Source organism: Denticeps clupeoides, unplaced genomic scaffold (genome assembly GCF_900700375.1).
Source record: "Denticeps clupeoides unplaced genomic scaffold, fDenClu1.1, whole genome shotgun sequence".
In the NCBI taxonomy this organism is placed as follows: domain Eukaryota; kingdom Metazoa; phylum Chordata; class Actinopteri; order Clupeiformes; family Denticipitidae; genus Denticeps; species Denticeps clupeoides.
In genome coordinates this window covers 1,175,742-1,201,157 of record NW_021629784.1, presented here as the reverse complement: position 1 = coordinate 1,201,157, position 25,416 = coordinate 1,175,742, and the positions used below count along the sequence as shown (strand labels likewise).

Sequence of the window (25,416 nt, the reverse complement as noted above, 5' to 3'; positions counted from 1 at the left end):
AAGGAGTCCACAGAGATGGCCAAGCTCACAGATGGTTATCCAGCTCTTACAAAGGCCTCTTTCAAGTACTGTGGGGAAAATGTCAGATAGCAGCGCAGAAAATATAAACCAGCACTGTTTCCATGCCACTAAAGCCATTTAGGTGAGAGGTCCTATGTTAAACTGTAACACTTCTTCTCCACTGTAAAGAAGTGCATCATGAATGTGTGTGTGTGTGTGTGTGTGTGTGTATTTGTGTCAAAGGTTAATAGGCATGCTCTGGCAGCTTATAAGAGTGAGAGAGCATATGGTCATGGCTATATTTAGGTGTATACATTTTGTGTATGTATGCCTCTATGTGTGTGTGGTCCTCAGTCCTGGTGAGTCATCAGGCAAAAGGGACCGTGAGCTGCAGGCAGCCTGGCAACTCAATCCCTCACCATCTGGAAGCCTCTACCAGTCAGCATGCTGGCATTAATCGGCCATGCACACACACACACACACACACACACACACAATTTGACTAATTTATCCCCACCAGATAGGTTGATGCTTGTGAGATCACTATTCTCTATCACTTTCGTCAAATCATGTTTGCACAGTTCAAAAAACACAGATTGGAGATCATTGCCATTATCGAAAGAGAATCGTGCTTTTGGAAGTAAGACATCTGTGGAAACATTTGGGCAATGGCTACCACCCCCTGGTGGACATACAAGGTGAAGTTAAAATTAATGTCATTATTAAAGTATAACAAATAACATTGTTTCAATGGCAGTATTAAAGAATATATATTCTAGACACACATATTCTACGCATATAATTATTGTTTGACATATTTGCTAATGATGGTACACTTTTTAGGTCATAAGTAGTAAAGACAATCAGAATTCTTGCTTTTTTTAAAAAATGAACCTTAATTGTTTCACTGTAGTAATTACATAGTAGGTACCTAATAATAAAAACCAGGTAATGCAATATCAGGATGAAGATAGAATATGATAGAGTATAAGATTTTAAATTATATATTACTCTCCCAAGCATGGAACTGATTTAGCAGACAGACTGTATTCTTTCACCGAACCCTTTTCAGTGTAAATGTAAAGTATCACAATCATGATTTTAGTATTATGATTTAACTGAATGAAAAGATTTCAGAAGGTGTTCCACCGAACTTGACTATGACATATTCTGTTGTGAAAAATGATAATGATTTCATCCTTACATTTATTGTGTAACATCTGAGACAAATATGTTAAACTGGGTCAAGACTGCATGGATCCCAGTTCTAATCATTTCAACCCAGTAGGAAGCAAGTGCATTAGTGACTGTGGAGCATTACTAAAATAGGATTCCACACAGCAGACAGTATCCATTATAAATGCTGTGTATGAGAAGCTAGCGTGCACACACACACACACACACACACACACACACACACACACACACACACACACACACAATCTCTGTTTGACTGCCAGCTGTTGACTGCATGCACATCATTAAAAAAGCTTTCATATTAAGACCCAATTAGGCTCAGTCACACCAATAGGATTTAATGAACAACATTTTCATGTCATTTTTAAAAGTGTGGCTGGCTTTCAGAATGTCCTGGAGAGAAAACACTAGTGTTCCCCTTTTTGTCTTAATTGTAACAGGACAGGTTTCAGGATGGAAAATGAAATAACATCATAATGAATCGTACTTATTCTACAGCATTATTTGTAGAACATTTATTTCTGGACCCAATTGCTAGCACTGGATGGATACTGCTTCTCCCAGACGGCCTGATCCACATAAATCAGGGTTCACAGGAGCCTGGCCAGACTAAATTTATCCCGGCCGGCGAGGTGAGCCGGGTCAAACAGTGTAAAGCAGGGCCACCAACCCCGGCCGGCCTGTGTCACTGACTTACAGACCTCAATGCCTCACTGGCTGACCATTTGCCTGCCACCTCTACTACTGATCTACTATCAATCCCAGTTCTTTCAAAAGCACGAACATGGACATTAACATTCGACTTGTCAAAGCAAATGGAGTTGTGGGTAATTCACGTTCGGAAATATCGGCAAGCGTCGTGCGCACAGACTCAGGCAGCACACTGAGATTACATCGATTTTTTTTCAGGCGAGCTGGTTCAGCAAAGCACTTCACTGAGCAAAGGCTACAGTCTGCAATGAGCCAGCAATGCAAATTGTTCCAGCTCACACAGGCTAATGCATACATTACTGTAGCGCAGCCGTTTAAAATCCCACTCGGCTTTTTTGGCATGGAGCTGCGGCTTTAACTGATAATTGCTGCGCCTCCAGCTGCCTTTTAAAGCAAAGTTTAATCCATTACTGTGTGTACCGTATATTACACGTATATTAAATGCTCTGGCCTCTCTCATTGTCTAAATTTGCCCAGGGACTTCTAACAGTGCAGATTTAATAAGACAGACAGACAGGCAGCGAGGGTGGCGGGAACAGCAGGTACACAGTCTTCAGTCTTATCTGTCCCGCCCTGCCCTGGAACTTCGGGATTAGTTTTCCCAGTGCTCTGCCCTACGTGTTCTGGTTCTGTTTGAGTCCTTTGGCAGACGTAGTTTAGAATCCTGAATTTTACCAGTGTTCTTTTCAAGCACTGATAATGAAGAAAATGTAGTTTTTTCAGACAGAAATAAATTTGCATATATAACTATCTGAACCTAGCCTCAAAAATTCTGCATTATTTCAACAATATTACATATACAATGGATATAATCTATTTGAAGCTTTATCTCCTCCCTGGTTTCCACAACTGAAAGAGACATCAACATACAACTAATCTGTCCTTACACAGCTCTGAAGTAGGGCTGGGTGATCTGCTGTTTTCATGTATGATATATGTACATAATAATTAAAACAGTATAGTAAGCATACATAATATTTACATAATATGCATATGGAAAAAGTTATAAGTAAAAAGATATAATCAGAACTAAAGAACAACATATTTCTTTACAGTATATTCTGCAGTGAAAAAAAGTGAAAGTAATTGTGAAGCACAGCAAGCGCAGCACACGGTGACACAGCAAAATGTGTCCTCTACTTTTAACCCCTTGCTTTACATGACAGGCGGGGAGCAGTGTGTGGGGGCGGTGCTTTACTCAGTGTCACCTTGGCGGTTTGAAATTCGGATCCACTTCCTTACCCGCTAGGCCACCGCTGCCCCATAACTAGCTAATCCAGCTTCCAAGGGGGAAGAGGAATCTTACCGTGGTCGCCTTCTCCAGGTCGGGTTCAGATGAAGTGGGGGAGAGGGGGCTGATGGGACTGAGGGACGGCGAACTCTCTGCACTAGAGACATATTCTGGGTCAGGGACATATAGGACCTGTAGGCAAAACACACGAAAGACTAAATAAAGCAGACTTGGAGCAAAAATGAAAATATGCATTCATGCTATTTTTATAAAGCATACACATTAGGGCTGAAGGCCACTTTATAATACAATACATGATGGTATAGAGGTTAAAATATGGAACATATGGTACATACAATAAAAAAGTAACAATTTTAGAAGAGCTGGTATATAATAATTCAGGTATCATGACAGAGATACATATCATATAAAGTGTAATAATACTAAATATTGCAATATTGAACCCTCATGTGTACAAAGTTCCAAAGTGACTGACACCAAAATGTAAGAATGCAGCCAGGAAGAATGGTGCAATTAAACCTACAAAGAGAAACTGGGGAACTGTTTGCCTGGCAAACAGAGTCGGAATCTCTTGACAACATAGTCGACTCGTATTTTTTTTACTTTGTTATTTGACCGTGAATTGAAGCAAGTGGGGGAGAAAAAAGATCCCAGGTTTTCCCCTATAATGATCCCTTTTTCCTCAGAGGCAACATGAATGAGTCCTTGTTAGTGTTGGACTTTATGAAGGCTTGTCAGCGGAGTTCAGCCAAGTGCATCTGAAAGAGCACAATAAAAGGCAGAAGAAACAGAAGGATGGAGCTCCGGTTCTGTGTGGCCTTCATAAAAATCGCATTCAGTCACAGAGAGCACTCTGTCTCCCGCTCTATTACGTTTCTCCCTTTCTTTCTCTCCTTTTTTCTCCTTTTGTGGGTATCAGAACCTACATACTGATTATCTAACTCCACAGTCACCTTCAGCATTCCACACTTACAGAAACTGCAGGAATTCGCCATCCCAGACGTGCACATTCTATTGCTAATCGGATGGTAAATAATCATATTGTTGTGTGTGAGTCTAATGAACTGTTCATTACACGAATGTTCGGACTAGTACAAGCAAAATATCTTGTTTTTGCACATTAGTCCCATCAGAACTACACAGGCTTTTGTTGCAGCCTTTTTGAAAGTGAAATTATGGAAGAAAGTGAAAATAGCAGGAAAAAGCAGCATAAATTAACAACAGATTGTACATTAGATAATGCAGCAACTTTACACATATTAACACATATTACATAACGTGTTATAACATTCTATTTGATGCAGCTACTGTTATTGATGAAACCCACCAGGGTCACTGCTGATGAACAAAAAAATGAACAATAATGAACAAAATTCCAACTGAAATGATTAATATGACAACGAGTTAAAGATTTCTGACAAGTTCATTAGTTAAAGGGTACTTATAAGGTCATAAATTATTTTATGATTCTTTAATATAAATCAATACTTGAGTGGCCTGTAGTGGCTGCTGAATGAACATATACAGGGTAGAAAGAAAAATCACACATGGACCCTGTGCTCAGTGTGTACAGGTACAGCTAAGCCAGATGTTACCTTCCCAGGCACGACTGCCCTGGAGAAAAGTTTGTTCAGCTGGACCAGTTTGTTGGGCGTGGTGTCGAACTTCAGCGCAATACTGTTCAGCGTGTCCCGCGATTCCACCTGCAGGGTGAGAACACACACACACATTAGGCTTCAGTAGGCACCCATCTGTCAGCTCTCCTTTCCCAGCACTTTTTCTACTGTGTTTCCTCGCCGTAATTTCACATGTTAAACCACGCTGATACAGTGCCACCGGTCAGCAGCTGACGGTTATGTAAGGTCCTATAACTTCGCGGTGTACAGCGAGCCGTCTGCTCCTATGACATTCCTGCACTGCTGGGGCACGTCACTGTCAGGGCAGGCTGCTGCATGCGGTTTCACTACCTGTCCCTGTTAGTTTCTATCTGGCCCAAGGTAAAAAAACATTCATTATTCATCATCCACTCCTGTTTAGAGCAACGACACTACGCTGGAGGTCCTTAAATACCCAGCAGGGGAGACAACTGCTCTACGCGATGGACTTAAATTCGAGCAGCCAAATCCCATCTGGACTTTTAGCATGGTGCTGGCCATATATCTACTGCATCAGCGTCAAATAATCATGTCCTGAGGGAGAGCTGTGTGGTGCATAAATAGGTAAATAGACCAGAAAGACCTCACATAGATTCCTGAAATGTTGCCGTGCGCACACACACACACCATGCACACACACACACACACACGGAAAGTTGGGGATAGTGGAGGGATCTCCCAGGGCAGAGATTCTTTAAAGGAATGCCTGTAATGGCTGTATTTGTGAATATTGGAAAGGAAGGAATCTCTGATTTTGACATACAAAACCCACAACTGACCTACTGACCTCAGTTGACCTACTGACCTTTTCATTCAAGCCCTACGTTGTGTTGAGTGGGAGAGGACATTCTGCCATCCCTCAGTCCCTCACAGCTCCATCTTCCTTCCCTAGGCTGACAAATCCCTGGGTGGCTAAGGGCTCAGATCGCAGGATCGCCTGATCCATTACAGGCCAAATCAATGATTCTCATTGGGTATCGCTTACAGCCGAACAGCCAGTTGTGAATAATTCACAAGGCATCTTGACACATGCATTAAATCACCTGCTTTTGGGAAGACTCTTACACAAGTTTAAACATTTAGAATAAAGCAGCACACTACGTTCCTCATCAAACTGGGAATAAAACCAACTTTACACAGTGAATTATGACCAAGTACAGAACTAGCAGCTTCAGTACAAAAACGTTTCCTTCACATGATGGGGTTTCCAAGAGAAACTATGACAAATAAGAATTCAATCCGTGTGAAAGTGTTGCATCCCTCTTCATTCTTCCTATGTGACCTGCATATACCAAACAATACCAGCAACATTGTTTGCAGATTATAAAATGTTCTGTGTCAGAGCAAAAACAAAGGAGAGAGTTTAGTCTTTCCTCTCGGCCACAGCCTAATATCAGATGTACCCAGCTGACCTCTTCTCTGAAGATGAGATTTAGGAAGGGAGTTCGTAATTCGAGAGCCTGCTTTTACCACTGGCAGAACAAGAAAGCAAACCCACTCTGATATGGAGATATTGACACATCGTAATAATAAAAGAAGAAACAAATCTGCATTTCATTTTAAGCAAAGTCAACAAAATGCCCTTTTCTGTTTCTGTCAAGTCCTTTTTTAGTAGGCAGATTCAGGCAGACTCTGGTCATGTGACATGGAATAATATGCATCAGATTTGAGACTTTCTTTACAATCAAAAGTCCAGGTTGTAACTCTCTAACTATCATGTTGCATCCTGACACAGCATCTGACTCTCATGATGTCATGGAAATAGTTTATTGACTGTGACACGGTAGAAGATAATTTGGAAGGTCAAAAACTTTTCCACAGAGAGTGCCAGGACAAAAGGGGGAGGAGGGGTCATTGTACCACGTTTTAAAGAAAAATCCGCTTTCAAAAAAAAGCTTCTTAATGCACATGAAGTGTTTCAGACTGTCACCTATGAACCAGATGACCACAAAAGTCAGAGGTTCTCTCATCAAGACACTTAGGATTGATCTGTTCCAGGGGGACAGTCCCTGTAACTACTGATTGCAAGTTGCTTTGCATAAGAACGTCTGATAAATGTAAATGTTTAAACGTATAAGTATGTTATAAGGATCCTAATGGAGATGCAACGGGAGAAAAAAAGTGTCAGTATTAAAATGATGTGACTCTTACAGGATCTACTGCTGATGACATATTTGATATATACTTGCACACTTTAGAACTTGCACGTCTTGTCTTGTCTACAACATCGTGATCATAACCTTTTTATACTTCTAGATTTATATCTTTTGTGAATATACTTCGATAATCTTATAAATGGGGGGGATCTTGGGGTGACGTTCTGTGTTTGTGTTCCCAGCCGACGAGCATTCTGCTTGTATATTTGTTCTTTTCTTATTATAACACATTTGCCCCGATGTTGGGGCGCCTGTGCCTCCCGATCTCCAGCCAGTGTGGAGTTACAGAATCTGAGGTGTTTGATCCACTTGGCAGCAGTAGTCATAATGCAACTAAATGAGATATTTCAAGTCCATAAAGCAGGGTAAAGAGTAATTGATCAGTATTAATTTCCAAAACTGCTACTAGACTAATTTCTACTTGGAAACAACAACAGACAATCTACCTCATCTACGTCTCTGTTAGAAGAGACTGTAAGTTGCTGTGGTTACAAGCATCAGCTACATTTGACCTAAATGCTCAGGGCCGACCAGGAGGAGCATGAACTTCGTAAGACCTCTGAAGGTGTCATGTGGTATCTGGCAGCAAGATGTTAGCAACAGATGCTCTGCTAAAAGTATCTTGTAATTATCCTGCACCACCGAAGGTGGCTTACTGCCTAATAATCCCACTCACGGACAGGTACCATGGTAACCATATGATCAATGTTATTCACATGACTTATCAGCAGCTCCTTGTGGGCTGGGCACCCTGTACATTATGGGTTCCCCTTCATTGAAAACCCCTTATATGCCAGTTACCAACTTTATTCTTGAACTGAATCTTGAAAAGGACCAAACAACCAAACTCTGACCCACCTGGAATCTGTAGTCAAAAACTAGAAAACCCAGAACTTGCCTGTTTCACATTAAAATATATGAACAAAACGTGAGGAAATTCAGAAGCACTTCTCAGAAATCCCACACAGAGCTGGCAGAAGTGGCTCATTAGAGCAGCCTGTTGTGCTGCGTGCAGGTCAGCGGTCACCTCCCCGTCTCGCCCATAATCCTCACCCTGTTACCAGGGAGAAGCACCCCCCCGCAGTTCCAGGGTCATTTGAAGAGCGTATGTGACGAGGCAGACCTCCAGCTCGGTTACGGCCAAAGGGGTGTGGGGGGTAGGAACTGTATCTCCTCGAGCTCTGCACCCCCCCCCCAACCTTGTCGCCAAAACCAAAAATCAATAACCATAATGAATGCCAAGGGGGTGGGGCCGGGGGGGATTGGGGTCACCACTGAGAAGAGCAGAAATGTCTCGGCCGCCCACAAAGAGATGCACAGCCACACACCCAGAGAGAGATGGTGAGCGATGGAGCATCCACATGTTGGATGTTTGTGTATAGACCGTCAAATACACACACTGACACACACACACACACACACAAAGAAGCTCTGTAGCACGTGTAAACAGAGACATTTCACAGGAGAGTATGAAGGAGGAGAGGAAGAAGAAAAAACAAAAAAAAAAGCAACTCACACAGTACTCCATGGTTCCTTTGGGTTTTTGGAAGGATATGCGTCGGCCATCCTTCCTCTCGCTCTTCTTCTGTCCGGTGTCTGAAAGCAAACGAGGGAGAGCGCGCGTTACGCTGGTCATGGTCCTCCTCTCCCTTCTCTTCATCCCACCTTTTCATCGCAACCCAGCCCGCACGCCCCTCCGCTCGCACCCGGCCGGCGGCAGATGGCAATAAGGACGAGAGGTGAAGACAGGAAGAGAACGATGGAGAGAGGCTGTGTTGTTCTGCTGCCTCTGTTATGTTGTGTGGAGCGCCTGTCTCTCTCTCTCTCTCTCTCTCTCTCTCTATCTCTCGCTCTCTCTCTCTCCCTCTGCCTGCTGTCACTGGCACACAGGTCTATCTTCACCTTGCCCCGCTCCCCTCCTCCCACTATCCATCCCTCCCCTCTTCTCTCAGCATGGTCTGGCTGAGGTGAGGGCAGCTCCAGCCAACCTCTCCGAAGAGAGGGAATCATGTCAGGGTTTGTCTAACGCTTCACCGATACACGCTACATCTGTAAAGACACACAACGGGAATACCGACTGATCATGCAGGTGACAGCATGGGCTGTTTATAGGAACGAGAGAACAAGCCAGGCGAGGAAGACAGTGTGTGTGTGCGAAGATGTACACAGAGAAACATGTATGAAGGTGAAACGCTCCTCTCCTTCAGAAACGTTGCCTGAGGCGCTCAAACGTACAGAAATATCAAAATGGTGATGGGGGCTGCAAAACAGAATTCGTAAGGCACTGGATATTTTATCTGTCTTTTAGAAGGATGTTCACCTTGAGAAATCCGTGATTAATGCATAATAAATGTCCTTTTATAAATGATAAGCTATAACTCGTTATAAACCCAGAACACACGGTACAGTGTATACACCAATAATCAATAGCCTTTGGCAATCATTCCTAAGCAAAGATTAGGGCTGGGCTACGAATCGGTTTTTCTTCCTGACTGCGATTACAAAGATAACCTAATAGAGATAAAAACAATTTTGCTGCATTCTATTTTGCAAGGCCCTGAAAGATGCACTGATGATCTTCAATGAACCCAGTAGATTTAAACCCAGCAATCAGACTTTAATTATGATCAAGCAGCTCCCCTCTTGCAATGACAGTCATTTAGGCATGCTTAATAAGCAGGGCTACTTTTCTTTTGCTGGCTTGTTTAGGCGAGGTTCCATAATCGCTCTTCGGAGAGGCTGTTTAAACAGATGATTCATGTACACAAAAAGGACTCTGCAAACACCCTCCCCGGATGATGAATTGCTTTGGCTTGCTGGTGGATGCAGCAGATTCCGTCCATGCACCTCTAGTCCATGGAGGGATGCCGTAATTAAAGATTTCGTATGTTTAAGCATGGTCCACCTGCCACACGTTGTCTTCGGTGACCAATGTCCCTCCCAGCCACAAGTTATCACTTGGCACTGGACAGGCGCTTGTTTGAGACCAGCAAGATATTTTACCTTCGAGCATTTGGACATTTGGAAAAGCATGACCACACATTAAAGTGAGATTAATGGAGAAGGATCTAAATTAGGTTGTTGAGTCATTTTTTGTTACAGAGAGCTTATGTTAAACATTAACAGGATATTAATATCAAGCTTGATGGAATGACTATTAACCTCTGGTTGCTTGGAAAGCTGCATGCCAATAATGAACTCCAATGCTGCTGGGCACAGCAACTATTGGTCAGAAGAGAGCATTACCGGTCATGTTTTGTGTGTGTGTGTGTGTGTGTGTGTGCGCGCATTTCAGGAAGAAATAAGTTGCAAACTGTGAAGTGCAGATCTTATCTGGTGCCAGCAGCACAGCCAGCTAGTGAGCTCTCTATCGGCAGCAAGTACTGAAAAAATATTCAGGTCTTAATCACAAACTTCAAGCATCTTGTGTTACAATATACACAAATACAACATTAAGGCTGGCAATTGGTAGCTATTTCTCAATATACAGGACCAAATAAATCAGAGCAAACAACAGTGTAGAGTTCTACAAACATAACACATACATAACACAATAAAAAAAAAAAAATATAGATTTACATAAAATATCAAAATATTATTTACTGAGTGGCATGTTATTTTATCAAAGAAAGATTAAATTGGCTATATTATAATAAAACCTTGTCTTATTATAAAACTCAATACTGTTAACCTTTGCAGCTTAGATCATTAATCTATTTCAGTTCTATCTGGAAAATGCTAAATAGATATTGATACAGATATTGAGCACCGAGAAAACACCAATTTGAAGCTTGGCCTACGTATGTCCACTTACATGTATATGCCATATTTAAAACAGAGCCAGTGCTTGAGGTATGTAGATCTTCGCAGTATGTACCACATAGTATGTGTCAAGACTATAAAACACATGGTTGCTGTTCAAATCATTCAACAGCGCCTGTAAGTAGCTCAGTATTCCAGGCTGCCCTGAATTAATTATGTGTAACATGATACACAATTATTGTTTCATCCAAAGGTATGAAATCCTGGCACTGACACATGAACCAGAAGTTCAGAAAGACATATGTTCAAACCCTACTTATCACCAAGACACCACGCACCTACTGATTTTTTTTTTTTAAAAAAAAGAAATTGTACAAAAATAAGCCGCACTTGTCTATAAACCGCTGGTGTCCTCGTTGAAACATGCGATATTAACAAAGACAGATGTTACAGAAAATATAGATATTTTTTACTTTTAATTTAATAAATGGCGGTAATATCCACAACTACATACATACCGCAAATTCTTTTTTTTCAGCTTCATTATCAGAACTGAACAGCCTGAAGGTATGAAATTACTTCATCACATGCTTTCTCTGCGAAGATACAGGAAAGGCAAAAGTCATTGATCCCTATCGCCGTCGTCCAGCAGATCTATTTCCTTCTTCGAAGGCCAGACTGATCGCTTTTAACTTGAAAGTTGCATCATATGCATTTCTTCTTGTCTTTTCCATGATGAGGGGTCTGTGCATGAAGCTCAAAATGGCTGATCTGAAGAGTAAAGTGTGAGTAAGTTTGCCGAAACGGTTTCATTGGTCCACTGTGACCTGTTTGGCAATTTCATTCGTCTGATGTGACGAGGATAAAATGTGTTGGTGGCGGGAAGCTAGTTAGCCTATAAAAAAATCCATAAATTAGCATTGTTGTAAAAAGTCACATTTCTCAAAGAATGTGGTAGCGGTTTACATACCGGATTTTACGGTAACCCTGAGTGTCTCCGGGGGGGACTGTCCCTGTACCTACTGATAGTAAGTCGCTCTGGATAAGGGCGGCATTTTCTGGTGAAATGCCATAAATCTGAATGGTAAAAAGCCCTTCACTGTATGCAGCATAGTCACTCATCACTCAGATGAAACCAGGTAGGCCTGGCAGTTGGAAGGAGCGTCCACGGGTTATTTATAGCCCCGCCACGCGGACCCCAGGAGCCGGCGGAAGTGCTGCACCTCCACGGCAGCCGGGAGCAGATGTAGAGCAACACGGGTGGCTTTTTGTTAGTGGCAGGGAGGGGCAGGAGGGTTGGTCAGGATGGATGGGAGTGGCCAGGGGTACCGAGGAAGTCTTCGTCCCTGAACACTTCCTTGTCCGATACTATCTGCGGCCAGGTACAAGCGTAGCGGGACGGAACGAGGACACAATGTGCTGGCTGCCATATTTAGCATGATAATCACCAAGTGTGGAGGGCAGGGGGAAACGCGCTCGCTGCAGGAAGGCCTGGCAACAAAGAGTTTGACGCGCGCCTTGAAATGGCAGTAAAGTAGAACAATCAAACGAGGCACTGGGGAGCCTTTTCAAGGCAACCCGCAGACGTCAAAAATAAAGGAGGGCATAAAGCTGGCTGAACGAGACACGTTTACTGCCATTTTCTATTTTACTCACCTCTGAAAGCCACAAAAATGGTGCAATAGCACACTTTATTAGACTTTTTTTTTTTTTTTAATAACCTGTCAACATTCTTTACAGGAGGCGACACACATAACACATTTGCCTTCTGGGTTTATGGAAACACAGTGTTAGTTGCTAGCAAATTGTAGTTGGGGGCGGGGCAACTAAGATTGAATTTGTCGATGAAGGTGGAAGGATTTCACAGCGTATGCTTTAGCGAAACATTTGCGAACGTGGCATGAATGTGTTTGCAGCGGTCTTAACAGTCACTTCCTCCTTAGGTCAAGATATATTCTTGGATGATGGTAGAAGCTGTCAAGCAAACCAAAAAAACAGAGTCTCTCATGTACACCTGCTTCCTTAGGAATGGGTATCAATAGAAAAACATTTATCCCAATCCGCAGCAGAACATGTTTCGTTTGTCCCAACATTAGTTCTTGTTCTTGATATAGTGAATAAGGCAGTCAGCGTATCATGATGAAGAAGCAGGGATGGAAAGATGATTCATGTTTTCTGAGAGTTACTCAACATTCTGTTTCAAAATGAGAGCACATGATCTCCAAGATGGGCTGAAAATGGAATTCTCATCATCGACCATTCCTGGATAATGCACAGTTATGTCTGATTAGAGTAATATTACCTTTGCATTAATGCAGCATTTTTCCAACATAAATGCAACAAGTCTGGCGTCATAAAAATTTGGACAGAATTGCAGAAGAACTAGAGGATGTGCCTATATTTTTTATATTAAAAGCTAATAATTGTAGAGTATATTCTGATGTTATATTGTTATATATATATGTATGCTGTCAATATTTTTAAATAAACTGAAAATGCATTCATTTTGTCAGTATTGCAGAACAACATATATATTGGACATATATTGTCCAATCCTAATGTCACAAGAGCACCGGGACGTTATCACCAAAATGGTGCAAGATGACATTTATCTGGCATTGAACGGCAAACACCCTGCTGACCCCAGGCTTGCCGTGGGGACAGGAGCACAGCACCTTAATGAGGAACGATTGAGCAGCAGGTCTGTACGCCGGCCGCTCCTGGGTTACACAAGGAGGGAAAGTGCTTATGTCGGCTCAACTGAATCCAAACTCCGCACCTTTCACCTTTCCAACGCCGCCCGTCAAATTAGAGGGCCTGCGGCGACGGAGTCACTACATGGATTTTTTTAAACCGCCGTCAGTCAGCCGGAGAGCAGGACCGTCTCTCTCTCTCTCTCTCTCTCTCTCTCACGGTGGGCTGGTGAAGCCAGTGAAAGCGAAAGAATGAAGGGGTGGTAGTAGCCTAGTGGGTAACACACTCGCCTGTGAACCAGAAGACCCAGGTTCAAACCCCACTTACTACCATTGTGTCCCTGAGCAAGACACTTAACCCTGAGTGTCTCCAGGGGGGGGGGACTGTCCCTGTAACTACTGATTGTAAGTTGCTCTGGATAAGGGCGTCTGATAAATGCTGCAAATGTAAATGTAACACAGAAGAAAACATTTAAAGACCTCAGCGGTCATTGTACAAAGTGCAAAAGGTCTGAAATCTGATTTGCTGGCTCATATTTGAAATCATTTTCATCAACACACTTTATTTGTAAGGACCACTGATGGAGTCACAGTTTGTGTGATTAATATTTTAAAACAGCAACTCGATTAGTAACATGATTTCAAGCTTTGTGAAAAGAGACTAAAGAGAAAAAAAAAGCTTTGTGAACAGAGACTATAAATTGGCATTTAGGAGTTGCTGAAACGACGTCAAATATCACAAGAGTAAAAAACGCACCTAAACTGCACCCCGCTACGGACCGGGGTAACAGCGGCTAAACGAGGCCGGAGGCGCGTTGTTACCGTCGGCGTAGCAGTCCCTGAAGGAAACCAGGCGCTCCGCGACGAGGTCCATCACTGCGACACGGAGGAAGCCGGACTGAGGAGCAGATAAGCGGCGTAACGCGGCGTGAAGTACGCGGGCTCCACTTGAGAAATATTCATTACGCAATCGACGTTTTTCCCCCCTTCTTCTTCTTCTTCTTCTTCTTCTTCAAGGTCCAAACTGTTACTGCCGTGATGAACGGGCTTTCTTTAAAATATTTTGTTTTCCAGAATTGTTCCACATTAGTCGAGCTCTTCAGCTTTTTTTTTTTTTTTTGTCGGTAGTTTTTTTTGTAAAATATTTCAAGTGCATGTATCTACCGAACAAGAAAATGACAGATTCTACACGCAATTACAATCAGGAGTCTGATATCTGACAAACAAAAAAAAAAAAAACATTTTTTTAAAGGAAACCGTAACATTTAAATTCACGAATTCACGCGGGACCAAACTGTCCTGGACATCAGATGACCCTCTGCTGGAGAATTCACGAAGTGCTTCTGTTGTCGCTTGGAGCTCCAGCTCTCCTTACTTGAGCACCCTCCGTTTAATGAATGCATCTCTATAAAGCTGTAATTACTCCAGCGAATCTGTCGTCTGTCATAAATCAAACGGCTCTGGTCCAGGGAACCTCGCGAAGGGTCAAAGGCTAAAGAGACGTCTCAATGAATCCTCAAAATGCACCAAGGCGGACCTGGTACTGGTAGCTTGGCCTCGTAGATAGATAAGATAGAATAAATCTTAATATATATATATATAACAAACAAATAGAATAGTAGAAAACATGATATATACAAATTACACTGGTTAAAAAAAAAAAAAAGGAATGGTTTCTCAGTTTTTCATCAAAACACTCATCTCAAGGTATCGAAGTTCATCAAGGACGGCCGCAGGACACCAATGCATCCATCTTACAAATTCTCGCGACCTTCACGTGCGAAAAGAAGAGAGAAGGACGGACACGGGTCGTTCTGGGGAAACATCATGAATCTCTGTTTAATGATATCCCACAGTGAGGCGAAATGAATTGTCGCAGGTTCTCCTCACGGTCACCATCTCTAGGGCGAGGTAGCAGGCTGAAGACAGTCGACTATTAGCCACAGGACCAGAGGATTGATGTTGATTGTGCTCAATCCTCTAAATGAAACCCCGGAGAAGCTGAAAAACAAAGTGGTAACGGGATGAGGTGCCGTACACCACTGGAGCAACGAGTCTCGAGTTATGATGAACGGCAGCATTAACCGTCCAGCAGTCACATCAGGTTCTCAATCAGACATAGCGCACATTAAGAGTCATTATGTAGGGCTCGAACAGGGCCACGCGGTTCAGACGCCGCTCCCGCAGACACGGGACTCTACCGCGGTGAATCATTAGTACCGAACACTCGGCCAGCGCCGCACGGTTATAAGCGGACTGCCCGCTATTCATCATCACAGACAAAGAAGGAAGTCGTCAAAGTACAAGGAAAGACAAAAACCCTGGTGAACCCATGCATCATTATGTCCAAAAAGATAGAGTTGTCTGCATTATGTTCTATAGTTCTAGTGTAGTGTGTGAGGCAGGAATCACACACCAGAAACATTTACCTTTGATAATATTTCATCTTTAATTCACATTTTGTGGCAAAATATGTCGACCTAAACAGTAGCCTATACGTTATTCATTACAATTACATTTGCACATTTAATTAGTATTGTAGTCCAATGACCCGAATGTCTCTAAGCCAATCAGAATGCATGACTGGCCTAGCGGTTAAGGAAGCGGCCCCGCAATCAGAAGGTTGCCGGTTCGAATCCCGATCCGCCAAGGTGCCACTGAGCAAAGCAACGTCCCCACACACTGCTCCTGTCACGGCTGCCCACTGTTCACTCAGGGTGATGGGTTAAATGCAGAGGACAAATTTCACTGTGTGCACCATGTGCTATGCTGCTGTGTATCACATGTGACAATCACTTCACTTTTTTTTTTTTTAATTTATTAGCTCAAGGTAGCCTGACAGGTCAGACTCGGTGTACACACTTCATAAGAATTGGATTCCACTGCCAAACATCCCTGCCATGCCCTATAGTAACGTATATCGTATAATGTATATCCCGATCACTCTCTAAACCCCATACCTGCACAATTGGGAAAAACCTGCTTACTTGTGTTTGTTTTTTAATAGACCTTGTCACCACGAAATGGCCAGTTGTACACCAGGTCTGTGTGGATTCCTGTTATTTCAGTATATTTAGCATTTGTATTTCCTTGGGCCTCAATCGTTTTCAACATTTCCTGGGCATCATCTGAGACTGCTGGGGATGCAGCAGGATTTCAGCTGCACCTTTTGTGGGGTCGGCGCATCATCCATGCACCAGTCCTTTCCTCAATGCCAGCAGGGTAGCTTAATGCCAGGCTTATCTTCATCCTGATCACAAAGCCCTTTGCCTTAGCCTCAAGTGTCATGGCAAATGTCATTCATAAAACATTAGAGATGCAAAATCTTTCTCCAGACATAGTGGAGAGTTTCTGGAGATTAGGATTGGACTGCAATCCCAGACACCTTAAAGCACAATACATAAAAACGTGTGTGTTAATATCACGGTTTTGGGTCTCAACAAAGGAATAGGAGGAGCTTTAGGTTGTGATATAATAGTTTCAATAACATTTTTCATTATATAGTTTAGATTTTTTTCTCATAAATAAGCAGAGCAAATTACTTTTTGGGGGAATATACTAAACAGTCCCACCCATCTCATGTCAGAAGTCATCTCTCAGCATTAAAGCAACCAGCCAATCAGGATATTCCGGACGCCTGCTCATAAAGAGCTGGTATTTAAAACGGTAATCCAAGAAAAGAGCCTTTTAAGAAGATTAAAATGTTGGGTATGAATGAAAGTGAAGTGATTGTCATTGTGATACACAGCACAGCACATGGTGACACAACGAAATCCTCCGTATTTAACACACATCTTTGGTGAGCAGTGAGCAGCCATGACAGGCACCCGGGGAGCAGTGTGTGGGGACGGTGCTTCGCTCAGTGGCACTTTAGCCCATTATTACATGTGTGATATTCATAATAATAAACACACACTATAACATGTGTGAAAATAAAGATAAATGTCAAGTACATTTTTAGCAGTTTGAGTTGTAGGTGTACCTACACAACCTCTTTATTTCTACAAGGATACACTCCATTACCTTGAGCCAGTGCCACAACAACAACAACAACAACAACAATATATATATATATAAAATATGTGCACGTAAGAATGTTAAAGCAATCAGACAGCAATGACTGGTGTGATAGGAGGGGTTTGAAAGATGGTCTAGAATTGGTAGTTAGAAGAGGAGGTGGAATCAAGGTAAAAGGCAGTAATTTACAAAATTATATTAAAGCTTTAAGAGAGGCTGGACAGAATGGATCAGTAGATAATGAGCCTAGTAGACAGCACACTTGCTTGTGACCCTGAAAGCCACAATGTCACGGGTTCAAACCCCACTTACTACCATTGTGTCCCTGAGCAAGACACTTAATGCTGAGGGGACTGGTAATGTAAAGAACAGTACATACTCTGTACTGAAGAGTGATTACACACAAACATACACACAACATCTGTACAAATACATTACATTAGCCAGAGGTCATCTACTACTGAAAAAATAAGATAACAATTTCAGAACAATCTAATTCTGGGCCCATCAAGGGTCCAGATGGTCAAGTCTGACAGTGGAGATGGATGTACATCATTCACTAGTCATGACTGTAGTTTAATGTGGTAAAAGTCCATGGACCCTGTGGCATGAATTCATTCATTCTTGTAGTTACTGTATTAAAAATATCTAGTCACTGAATAATGAAGAGAATATTTTTATGATTCTTGGAATTTTAAGGGTGTTTGAGAGTGGTTACTGATTTGTCATTAGGTCATCATGATAGCATATTTTTTCCTGATCAAAATAAATTGTACAGTTTACAGGAAGAAACAATTTGTCTAAATGAAATGCAGTTTAAAAATGAAATCCCATCTATGACCAGTGGTCAGGTGTATCACGTTTAAAGCAATATTTTATGTAGTTTAAAGCGATTGTGACACACAGTACAGCAAACAACGAAATGTGTCCTCTGCTGTAAACCCATCACCCCTGATGAGCAGTGGGCAGCCATGAAAGGTGCCGGGGAGTTTGTTTCTCCTTTCCTGGTAAACGGAATGCAGGAATGTGTATGATTGGACAGGTTTCTCATTTTTACTGTAACCAGGCTATTCCATCACTGTCACCAGGATGGCCACATCCTTTTCACACACAAGACGGGAATAACTTTACTTAACATGCATGTAGACCACAAACACGATGTTTATTTCTCCACATCAGTAAATAGTTATTTCCAGGAGGGATTTACAAGAAAATCAAAAGGCATTTTCGAGCAGAAGGAGCACTCACAGCTAATAGAAATAGTAAGCTCATGAATTTCCTAAATGATTTAATTATGGATTGTGCTCCTCCGCAGCTCATCAAAGCAACAAAGATCAGGGGTTTGATTCCCACTGGGGTGCTCCTGTACCCTGTATTGTCTAAAAATAACTCCATTGAACTGTTGTGTAGAAGCAGGATGTTCCATTTCGCACCTGCTTTGTGTTAGGAAATGTTCTCGACTGCCACAATTCTCGACTTCCTACACCAAATCATTTATTTCAGACCACAAACCAGAAGCTTGTAATCGGACTAGTGCATCTTCCCAGCGTGGCAACAAATCAGATCTAATCTGTCGTTTCTGATGGAAAATATATTTGAGAACTGTGAAAATGATGTCACTTAATGATCTTATATGAAAACATCCATCCATTTTCTGAACCTTTTTACACCACATCCTGGCCCCTTTCATTGACCCACGACTAGTGGCCGTCATCTGAACAAGGGACTTTGCTGTCTTTTCCCCATTTATACTGTATGGTTATTGGTTCTCATTTGTTTCATCCGTGTCTCAATTCCTTCCCTACCTTTTACAAAAAATTATAGATATGATAGATAGATAGATTTCGGTCATTGATTAAGTAAAAAACAACTAAATAATTTTAATTAATGTAATCGGGGGCCTTTCCTACACTGACGACTGAAAAACTTGTTAGTATGTTAACTCCTGTTAGCTCTATCTATTGGTGTGTCCTAACATGACACTGAAAATTGCTTTCACAACTTGGATCATGAAAGTGTTATCATTTTTAATATTAAATGTTATTAATGTAATAAATCAAGCAATTTTCCTAAATGATAGGATAGCACACCTACACAAACCACCCCCACTGAGCACAAGCACACAAGCCTTTTTCAGTCAGGGTGGCAAGATCACCAGCAATAATCACATGCAACTCCGGGGAGCCTTGAATCTTCACAGAACTGACACTAATCAGTGAGATTCTGACATCTTCTCCCAATCCCTCACATACCATTCACCCAACCATCTGACTGCACTGGCGTGTCCTCCTGTCCACTTGTGACAAGAATTACCGCTCCCAAGATCCTGCTTCTGAGAAATCGCAATCAACCATGTTCGCCATGCTCAAGATCGACTCCATCCTGTGAAATTATTGGCCTGGTCTCCCAGCAGCCCTTCAGTGGAGCTGCGAGGACCGCCTGATGAGGGACGATTTATTGCCATCTGAGTGAGTAATACGATGTCTCGTGCTTATATTTACTGCTATATATGTAAAATATAATAATTATATAATAATTCTAATCTTCATGGATGGAACAGATATTATAGGGGCATTTGGCAGGAATCAAGGACAGAAATCAGGAAATTCAGGAATATCATATGGCGCATGAAATCCTAATATGAAGATGGATATTATGAGCAAGATTATTTGAACAAATAGTAAAAGGGATGATGATAAACCATGATTAAACATCTACAATGAGCTAAACAGCCTGAACTATAATTAACGGGCCTCTGGAGAGATCTGTTCTCTACCACAGAGCTCAGGGGAATAATAGTTTCCCGAATAGCTTCTAAAAATAAGAAAATAATGTTATCTTCATTGAAACATTCAACATTTTTCCAGTTATACATATGAGGGAGGACTGCATTATTCACAATAAAAACCTGGACACATTTCCAATGATTGTCTAAATCAGCAAAAAATTGACGAAAAAGATGGCGAATAAGTAAACTCATGGGTATGTACTGTAAAGAAATGTACGGGGAAAAAAAATGCATTGAAACCAGCATTGATATTAATAGGAAAAGACAATCAATAATTTCAGACTTGGTTTAATTTCCATATACTCTACTGACTGTTTTCATTAGCGATAATTTGTGGCAAACACAAATACTGAACATAATTATTAATTTCCACTCCTGGTTATAAAGATGAACTGAATTAAAGTGACTATACTGGATGAATGTTCCATTTCCCTGTCCTATAAATGTGTAGAATTGCTGATGTTGTATTACGTGCTCCCTTAAACTGTTCCTTGGTGTGATTCAGCCCCTTAGTAGCTATGACAACTCGTGTTTATCACCGATATTCAGCTTCTTTTCAGGCTGAAGTGGCTTCAAATCTGATGTATTGTTCAGCCATCCATAGCACTTAATTTACCAGCCATTCAACATCAAATTAGGAGACGGTTCAAAAAAGGTTGTGATAATAAATCATATTTCAAAGCCACTCAAAGAACCCAGTACCACATTGTTGCAAGCAATTAAATCTGTGACCTCTGGCAGGCACTTAGTTTCCATTTTGTTTGTTGACCTCCCTTCCATTCTGACAGCACAAGGTATTTTGGAGGGTGCTGAAAGGACATCTCTAAATCTGCAATGGCCTTTCACAACAGGAAGGGGACAAAAAGACCCGCAATTACTGTCAATGCAATTATGCACCAATTCAACCTCTTCAGAAATTAAATCCTGAGATGGGTGCTATGATGCCGTCGGACGTGTGGGTGTATATATGTGAGGTGGGCAAGCTCCTCTCCGCACTGTTCCTGTACCTTAGGGCCCAGTGGATAATCAGAGGACAGTCTGAAGCGTAATTAACGGGCCTCTGGAGAGATCTGCTCTCTACCATTGCACTCCGGGGTACAGTGGTTTCCTGAACAGCTTAAAAAAACGAGACAACAATGTTATCTTCCTTTTTCAAGGTCCTATTCAGCAAAATGCAATCAGTCTCAAATCGAAGAAGATATTCAGCATCACTGCGTTTTTCTCATTCACAATAAAAACCAGGACACAGTTCCAACGATTTTGGACAACCAGCCGAAATGATGGCAAATTATTATTTTCCATAATTTAATTTGCTGTTTACTGACCTATGGTGTAACCTCTCTTGAGTTCTGTGCGACGTGGCCGTGCTTTCTGGACATTGGTGGTGTTGTTCTCTTGCTCTTCAGATATGGTTGCACGTGCAACATTCCTTATGATGGGAGATGCAACAAGCGACCCTGCAAAGCCTTCTTCTGTGATGTCCACTGACTGGGACTTCTTCTTCAGCCTGTTTAATAGAAAATAAAATTTGTTCATTAGGTAACATTACACTTTTTTATCAATGTTGCGGCGTATTCCAGAACCTGGCTTACCATATTTATATATTTTATATACACACACACACACACACACACACACACTAATAAATAGACCTGTCAATTGATTGAATGCTGATTAATCACAATTATGATCAATTCTTATAACTGATACAGGCTGGCATGGCATACATGCCTTCCATCAAGCCTTGACGCACATGTGATTCCATAGTAAACAAATCAAAGCTTTTAACATATTTAATCACGCTGAATAACCTGTTATACATTTATGGTTAAATATCTTTTATAATACCATTCACTAATTACAATACATGTTGAGTTGCAGGGTTAAAAGTGCTGCTGAAAACTACAGATGTAGAGGCTGTTGTAGGTCTGTTGGTTATATAACAAATGTTACACCATATTCAAGAAAATAAGGAAACCCACATTAACATGAAGTAGTCAGATCTTTCTAACTTTATTCACACTGCAGACCTGTGTACAAATACAAGACTGGCATCTATAGGAGATGAGGTGGGAGGTCTGAAGTAGATTAATCACTTTCTTCCTTTCAGACACAACAGGGAGAATCCTCTGTCTAGCATAATCACTCACACCAAACATCAGTCGAGCCCCAGCGGGACAGAAAAGGGGCAGTTTGAATGATGAGGCCCAGTTCTGAGTCATGATTTCTTAAAGACGTTGGACTCTGGGTAGAAACCTCCCCATCTCTCGTGTTTCTGTAGGAATACGCATATCAAATGATATTTGTTTGCTTGAAAGAAATTCTCATTTGTAGGTTAAATACTACTCTGACACATACACCTAGCCACCATTAGAACATATCTTCCAATGACAGTCAAAACCACTACCAAATCCAATTTAGTATTTAAAAAAAAAAAAAAACTTTGTAAAAGTCCACTTTTACAATTTTCCAATCATTTTCCAATCCACCCTTGTAAAACTTTTATTGTCCCACAGTGGCACTTCACAAGCAGCATAAATCAGGTAAACAGTCATCAGCTAATGGACTGCTTTTCTTATTTTACGATAGAGGTATATTTACTTCCCATACACGCATTTAACTGGTTGCATAAAGGAGCGCAAATATAACGTCTATATAAATATTATAGAAATCACCACTGCGTTATTCACTGTATAGTCGTCTTGGACTAGCTTGTGTGCACAATGATTGGTACGAAATAATACCACCACATTGTATGACACTTAACAATCAGAGTTGAGGTGGAGGTCAGGTTAATTACAGCAGTGAATAAAACATGCTTTTTGAAAGCCCTGGGAATTAAACATGGTGAGCAAGGTCAACCGGACAGCAGCATGGGGTTTAAAAGGCTTTTCGCATAATTTGTAGCACAGAATGTGGATGAAATCGATAGCTACATTTAAAAATCCTCTGTGGGACTGTCTTTGGTGCGTTTGTTCTCTTTTCTAGCCATTTGAACAATTTCCTGCTGCACATATGGATACTGTAAGATATAAGATAAAGTAAAAGCATCATAAAATGTCTCTGCAAGTTGTGGGATACCTCAAAGAGCTTCACAGGCACTGTTCCTAGTCACATGTTCTCATTTTCCTAATATCTTACATTTACATTTACATTTACAGCATTTATCAGAAGCCCTTATCCAGAGCGACTTACAATCAGTATTACAGGGAGCAATTTAGGGTTAAGTGGAGCAATTTAGGGTTAAGTGTCTTGCTCAGGGACACAATGGTAGTAAGTTGGATTCGAACCCAGGTCTTCTGGTTCATAGGCGAGTGTGTTACCCACTAGGCTACTACCACCCTTGACTGGAGGGACGGACCCCATTCTACCCGTGTCTGATCATTCTGGTTCACACGTGAGCTGGTTTTTGTGTTTCCTCTCCCAGGTTGATTGGTCGACAAGATTCACCTTGATGGAGATCATGTCAAAAAGATCTGGGACTTCTGCACTAGAACCTTCAGCCATTTTGTGTGTATTTTTATCATGGTTGTTAGTGCTTCTCCTCAAAGAAAGCTTGTTTTACGTGTACGTTAAAAGAGTATCCAGTATCTCAATAGCACATTTCTTAAAAACGAAATACTCCATGCATACATATTTATAGTCGCCGCACTTTACATATCCATTTTTCCATTTTGCTAGGAGCCTAACTCAGCTAAGCAGCTAAAAGTGGGCATTTTAATTAAAACTCCTGCAGCTATGAGTCTGAAACAATTCAATTAGAAGTATTCATGCATGAAGCGAGGTGTCTGTGTGTGTGTGTGTGTGTGTATATGTAAACAGGGTGAGAGCCGTGATCTCTGCCACAGAGAGGCCAGGCTGGGATACCAGCAGGACACGTTCATTCGGAGCTGGTTGGAAATCGTGCTTATGCACACGCTTCCAGGTGACAGGAGGCATTACTGTGCAGAATGTATCTGGGCCAAATTGGATCGGAGTTGAGAGTGGCTTTCAACCAGAATCACTCATTATGTCAGTGCCTGGAGCAAAGGGGAAAAAAACAGGTACACATCCATAAATATGTAGTAAATTTCACTCTTACAGATTTCATTGAGTGGAAATGCTCCAAATGTAAGGTATATCTCCCTTGTTCCAAAAAGAAAAAAAAAACTTTTTTGTAATTTTACAACCCATCTTGTGTTTTCATGAATGCAAATTTCCGCAACACATCGCAAACTGCACAACAGCACCATTCATCTGGGACTGACAGCTGAGTTCTGCATGCAGATGGGCTGGAATCTGCTCTCAGATGAAATTATTCACCGTGCCGACATAGGAGCTATAGGCTTCCAGACAATGTTGGTTTTTTTGGCCATTCATCATTACAAAGTACAGTATAATAGTGCACAATTATATTATATATTAATGTTCTAGTCACCATTTTGTAGAATTCGGAACCAGACTTGCATCTGTGATACTGACGGAAATGTTTTAATACGATAAAAAAAAGATCCCCAAATTCCGATCCCCAAACAATAGATCATGCCATCGTGAGTAGAGACTGAAGGTCAAGGGTAAATGGCTACCTAGTGTAAGCGTGTCACAAATCAACTCATAGAGGCTGCACACAGACTGCAGCCAAGACTCTGCTCCTCTGCCTTCATGCTTTAGTGCTTTTATATTCTTTCTAATTAATTACACTAATTGGGAGCTCCTGTGAATCATATGAAAGGTCTAGTCAGTCGTTTTGAGGTGACAGACACGGCTGATTACTTCAGACTTTATTTTAGTTTGGTCTTCAGTGTAATTAGCAAGTGAGAAGGTGTAAAACTTAGATCATGTGTTGTAAAATGAGCGGACCGTGGCATAGGCGGCATAGGCAAATTCTAAAGCCGCCATCCATCCAGGGGGCAGCACAAACAAAGGAAAACAACAAAAAAAAAAAAACTAGATTTTTTAAAAACTAGTTGATATTAATGAGTCGTAATATGAAAAGAACAAGCCCAAGTGAATTCCAGTCGAGTGTGTATTTCTTACAAACGAAAACTGAAAGGCAGAAGAGAGGGAATGTGGGTGTGGTGTCTGCACTCCCTGTCCAGCGGAGCTCATCTTGAACAGCTTCCTGTCTGCCAGGTCTGCTTGGAGCTCATGTATATTCCCTCTCGGTCTGTTCGCACTGTGTATTGAGCTCTTTGATCACAGTGTG

At 41.6% G+C, this 25,416-nt stretch overlaps 1 protein-coding gene across 6 annotated transcripts in view; it reads right to left on the bottom strand.

The window, feature by feature from the left end:
* LOC114774219 (oxidation resistance protein 1-like) overlaps positions 1 to 25,416 on the bottom strand; it is a 58,789-nt gene that overhangs the window by 13,119 nt on the left and 20,254 nt on the right. For 4 of the 6 annotated variants that reach the window (XM_028966129.1, XM_028966132.1, XM_028966131.1 and 1 more), the window contains exons 3-6: positions 21,557 to 21,738; positions 8,488 to 8,567; positions 4,756 to 4,863; positions 3,215 to 3,331 (exon numbers count right to left, since the gene is read on the bottom strand). In XM_028966129.1, coding sequence (XP_028821962.1) covers positions 3,215 to 3,331; positions 4,756 to 4,863; positions 8,488 to 8,567; positions 21,557 to 21,738 — 487 coding nt within the window. Of the gene's footprint in view, positions 1 to 3,214; positions 3,332 to 4,755; positions 4,864 to 8,487; positions 8,568 to 8,636; positions 8,793 to 14,248; positions 14,490 to 21,556; positions 21,739 to 25,416 lie in introns of those variants that run through there. The other 2 variants (XM_028966133.1, XM_028966134.1) reach the window with 2 other exon arrangements.